The 5,423-nt window shown below is 40.8% G+C and overlaps 1 protein-coding gene across 1 annotated transcript; it reads right to left on the reverse strand.

Annotated features, from left to right (window-relative positions):
- Nucleotides 1-3,685: 3,685 nt before the first annotated feature.
- On the reverse strand, nucleotides 3,686-4,684 carry LOC139744955 (beta-1,3-galactosyltransferase 1-like). Its single transcript, XM_071655365.1, has one exon. It carries the CDS (start codon nucleotides 4,682-4,684, stop codon nucleotides 3,686-3,688), a length of 999 nt encoding a protein of 332 aa, XP_071511466.1.
- Between the last annotated feature and the right edge of the window lie 739 nt (nucleotides 4,685-5,423).

The following is a 5,423-nucleotide window of genomic DNA, read 5'->3' on the forward strand; positions in this document are numbered from 1 at the left end:
TATATATATATATATATATATATATACATATGATATAATCATATGAATATATCATCTACAGAAATCACACACTGTATGTACCATGCACATAGTACAAAAATTGATTATGTATGTAATCATATATCAAGGCTCGACACCAATTTTTTTTTCTTTGGCGACATGTTATGGCATCTACAGACCACCTCCTTCTGCTAAGAACAATTTAACCAATAACTTATTTCTGTCAGAATTCCCTACACTTCTGGAATCAGTGGCAATCGATGACTATCGTTCCATTCTGCTTGGGGATTACAACATACATGTTGACGATTGCTCGGATAATTTGGCTGTATCTTTTCTAAGCACCATTAACTCTCTGGGATTTCAACAGCATGTTAAAGAGGCAACTCATAAAGCTGGACACACATTAGACCTAGTTCTAAGCAGAAAAGTTGACAACATTGTATCGAATGTTAATCTTGTCACATTTCTGCCCTCTGACCACTCCGCCATCATCACCACTCTCAACCTGAAAGGCCCAGTGAACCCCAAGAAGCAGACTACCTCCAGAAATCTACGGTCTATGGACCTCTGCTCCTTTAAAAATGACATTGCTGCATCACTTTTCCAGATCAGAGAGTCAGCGTGTCCCTCCGAGGCTGTCCTGCTGCTCAACTCTCATGTAACAAGACTTCTTGATAAGTACGCTCCGCTCAAGACTAGATCTGTAACAGTGCGGCCAAATAATCCCTGGTACACGACAGAAGTGAAGGAGGCTAAGAAGCGTAGACGCCGTGCAGAGCGCCGCATGATCAAGTCTGGTCTTTGCATTGACAGAGAGCTGTATCGGCAAGAGTGTGAGTCCTACTACAGCCACCTTGCCGACGCCAAGTCAAGGCACCTAAGAGAGGAGATTGCTGCTGCAGACACCAAACAACTTTTCAACATCATCAAAAGACTCACAATTGCACATCCAGATTCTTCTCTTCCTGACCATACTTCAAATCCTGCACTTGCCAATCAGTTTGCTGAGTTTTTCGACAACAAGATTAGTACCATTGCATCTTCATTCCCGGTGTCTCCTGAAATCTCTCTCTCTAATTCCTCTCGCATAAATATAAACACTGAGTGTGTATTTTCTGAGTTTGGTTTAATCACTGAGTCACAAATGAAACGTCTCATCAATTCTCTTCCGTCCAAGTCTTGTTCTCTTGATCCTCTCCCCACATGGCTACTAAAAGAGTGTCTAGATGAATTTCTTCCTGCAATAACTCACATTCTGAATCTCTCATTGTCATCTGGCGTAGTTCCTAAGCACTTCAAAAGGTCGCTCATATTGCCCTTTCTAAAGAAACCCAGCTTAGACCGTAATGATTTGAATAATTTTCGCCCCATTGCTAATCTGTCTTTTCTTGGTAAAGTTCTTGAGAAAGTGGTTGCTCGCCAACTCAGAGATCATCTTGATGAACACCAGTTGTTTCCTAGTAATCAGTCTGCCTACAGGCACTTCCACTCCACCGAAACCGCCTTATTGAAGGTACTCAATGACCTCCTCTTAGCAGTAGACAAAGGCCATGAAGTTGCTCTTCTGCTTTTAGATTATTCTGCTGCGTTTGATACTATCAATCATGAAATTCTCCTTAACAGATTGGAGACTAATTTTGGTCTAACGGGAACAGTCTTGAGATGGATTGCATCTTACTTACACGACCGCCACCAGATGGTTACTGTGAACGGTGCATTTTCTCAGTCGTTCCCTCTTAGACATGGTGTCCCCCAGGGGTCTGTGGTTGGTCCTTTACTATTTCTTCTATACACAGCCCCTCTGTCTTCAGTAATCAACTCTCATAACGATATTTTACATGTTATGTATGCCGACGATACTCAAATCTACATAATCATACAACCAAATACCCAAGTCGAAGCACTCTGCAAACTTAGTAGATGCGTTGATGATATCAAGCAATGGTCTCACGATAATTATTTGAAATTGAATTGTGTTAAATCGGAATTTTTATATGTTCATTCTCAGTTCAGGCGGGGTAGCTCTCTAACAGAATTTTCCTTTGAAGATAGTACTATCCCCATCTCTCAGTCCGTCAGAGATCTCGGAGTTATTGTAGATAAGCATCTGAACTTTCAACAACATATTAAGAATTCATGTCGTTCTGCTGCTTGGGGTATTTGTAAAATTGGTAAAATACGTAAATTATTGGATCAGTCTTCCACGGAACGTCTCATTCACGCATTTGTTTCCTCTCATCTTGACTACTGCAATTCCCTTCTTGTTGGTCTCCCTGCTTCAAGTACTGCACCACTTCAAAGAATTCAAAATACAGCTGCTAGGCTTGTGACCCTTACAAAAAGATCTGACCACATTACTCCAGTTTTCCAATCCCTCCACTGGCTCCCCATCCATCAACGTATCACTTTTAAAATCCTCCTTATTGTTTACAAGATATGTAATAATCTTGCCCCATCTTATCTTAAAGATTTAATTTCCTTCCGCTCCTCCACTTCAACCCGTTCTCTTCGTTCTTCCTCCGCTCTCCAATTATCACGTGGTCCCCGCACCTGTACACGTTATGGTGATAGGGCCTTTTCAGTTATTTCCCCACTTCTTTGGAATGAACTCCCTTTTTATATTCGTAACGCTGAAAATGTTGATAGGTTTAAGTCATTGTTGAAAACTCATCTGTTTACACAACCTTAATTTTGCTGTTGTTGTTGTTGCTGTCGTTATCATAATATGTACATAATGCTGTATTTTGTTTTTACGTTATATATATTATTTTTCCCCGATTTGATGCGCTTAGAAACATCAGTATTAAGCGCTATATAAATGTTATTCATTATCATTATCATTATCATTATCATTATCATTATGTTAGGGCTATCAAAATCAGCAAATTTCATGTTTTTGGGGCTCCCCCCCCCAAAAAAAAAAATGACATTAGTAATTAATAACAGATCAAAATACAATCACCAGGATATATAATTAGGTGAAATTTGGCAAGTATGAGAAAGTGCTTTAAATATCACGTAATGTGACTAAGAAATAAAAAAACCCAAACAAACACGCATTAGAATTGAGTTACTTAGACAGAACATCAAACGCATTATTCAGTTTCGAGGCGCAATCATGATTTTTTTCTTCATAAAATCAAAATTAATACACCTGTGCTCATGAAACTATTGAATCAAACATATCTGTATACATATAGTTCTGTCTATTGAGGTTATAATTTATATTCTTTTATTCTGCTGTTATCTCCTGATTCAAGTCCCTAACGAACTTTCGTGTAGAGCCTCGTTATCATTTCTTTATCAAACTGAAATTAAATAGAAAGAATTATATCCTTCGCATCGAGTTATTTAACAGTTTTGAAACTCTGTGATGACTTCTCTCAAACGCAGTGCTTGAAGAAATATCATATTGTCAAATCATCAACAAAAACAGTGATATATCTACTATAAACGACTGGGCTAATTGTAAGTTTATGGCATCATCGCTTTATCTGATTTCCATTTGCGGGGATAACGATATCACTGGAAACATTGTTATGTAATTTACTCTCATAATCTAGTTTATTCTTGCATTCCTCATTTGACTTTGATAAACTCTTAAATAATTGTCATTCTACAATTCTGGATACAGAGAGGACATTCGCCTTGAATTTCGTCTCAGTGATGCATTACTATGGTTCTACAGTTGCCTGTTCCAAATATCCCACAATTGATTCATTTGCTGAAAGGAAAGATGAAAAACGCTGACGTATTCTCGGATTATGTCGACGGCGTTTTCCGATTCTGCAAAAGTTGTCTTATTTACCATGCGGAACCAAACCGAGCAGAACTGTTCCGAATGCCTCAATCTAATTCCAAGTTTTTCCAAGCACATGCCGACGTACACATCGGACCAAGGAAAGAGCTTTATCTCCCTCGACACGTGAAATACTTTTTCGACAACGTCTGTAGAAAGAATATAGGCATGACCGTTGAAATAAGGTGGGTACATTTCTCTAGGATATACATGTCTCGGCGTGTAGAACTTCTGCATGTTTCCCGTAGTTCTTCGGACAGGTTTTGCCCAGTGCACTGTTCCATACGAGAAGTTTGACCGGCGTGCGTTTCCTAGGATGGTCAGTACGCGAGGGACGTTGATGAGAACGTCGTCATCCACTTTCATCGTGAATTTGGCTCTCCGGCAGAAGGTCGTGACCCACTTCATCCCCATGATTGTCTTCCGCGTCATATTGAGGTAGTTGTCGACGAAGGATTCCTGCACGATGTCGTCGAAGGCCAGCGATTCGAAGCGAACGTCGTCCTGCAGTTGGCGATCGCTGACCGCTGCCAGCAAGAACACGATCCTCATCACTGACCTTCCATTGTGAGAAGGCCAAGCGCTTGCGTTGCCAAATGTCTTGCGAATATACGCCCGCTTCTCACTATTTTTCGGGGCAGAGTTCACCATGATCAGCAGAAGAATGTCCGATTCCGGCTCCAAATCCATACATTTGAACACGGGATTGTGTAGATACGAGAACTCGTGCAAATCGATCCTGGAGTCCCACAGTTCGACGGCTCTTTGAATATTGCTCAGCGACATCAGATGGAGCCACGTTGATTTCCGATAAGCAATGGAGGCGTTCCCGCCCAAATCGTACCTCTCTACCCCCGTCGGCTCCGTCAATCCGAAAAGCATAACGTGTAACGCAACAATCGAAAGCAGCGTAAATGCTGTGAGCAACATTACCTTCTGAACCAATGAATAGAGACCCATTTTGCTCAGGCAGGATCAGAACTACACGGTGAAGATGTTTAATATACGCGACACATTCTTTGTAGCAAATGAAATATCATTCAGTACATGGCTGTTGTTAACCTCGTCAGCCGTTCAGAGTTTTAATCCCCGTCTAGGTTTACAATAATGGTACCAATCTAGCAGACTTAGGTTTCGCCGACGTCTAATCGTCGTGTTGCTGCAGGAAAATATCACTGGTAAGCACTAGTCAAATACATCTCCTTTTGATCAACATGGAAACGACAAAGTTCGCCTTCAGAGACTTGGAGGTCGGGGAACACTTTCTTACCACTCACTATTCGGATGGCACAGAATTGATTAGCAATTGTCGCTCACGAGATCGTTGTTGGTTGCAATCAAGTCGCGTATCTGATCTTCCGCAGAATCTCCTCACCTTCATGCGAATCTTCGAGTTTCTATAGATTAAATTGCTTTGTGACCGGTCCAGTGCGTGCCACAACAAAGCTAAAATACCAAGCGAAAAAATAAATGAATAAATGCAAGATTTACAGTACGTCCTTCACGATTTTTGTTTTCACACTCGACAGATCTTGAAAGAAGGTATTTGTCATTTCGCTGACAATTCCTATTTGCTTCGCTTCTCTTCTGGCACAACACGCCGGTTTGGTCGTATCATAGG

The sequence above is a fragment of the Diadema antillarum genome, unplaced genomic scaffold (assembly GCF_040938485.1).
Source record: "Diadema antillarum isolate AM-2024a unplaced genomic scaffold, OU_Dant_1.0 seq00001222_RagTag, whole genome shotgun sequence".
Taxonomy (NCBI): Eukaryota; Metazoa; Echinodermata; class Echinoidea; order Diadematoida; family Diadematidae; genus Diadema; species Diadema antillarum.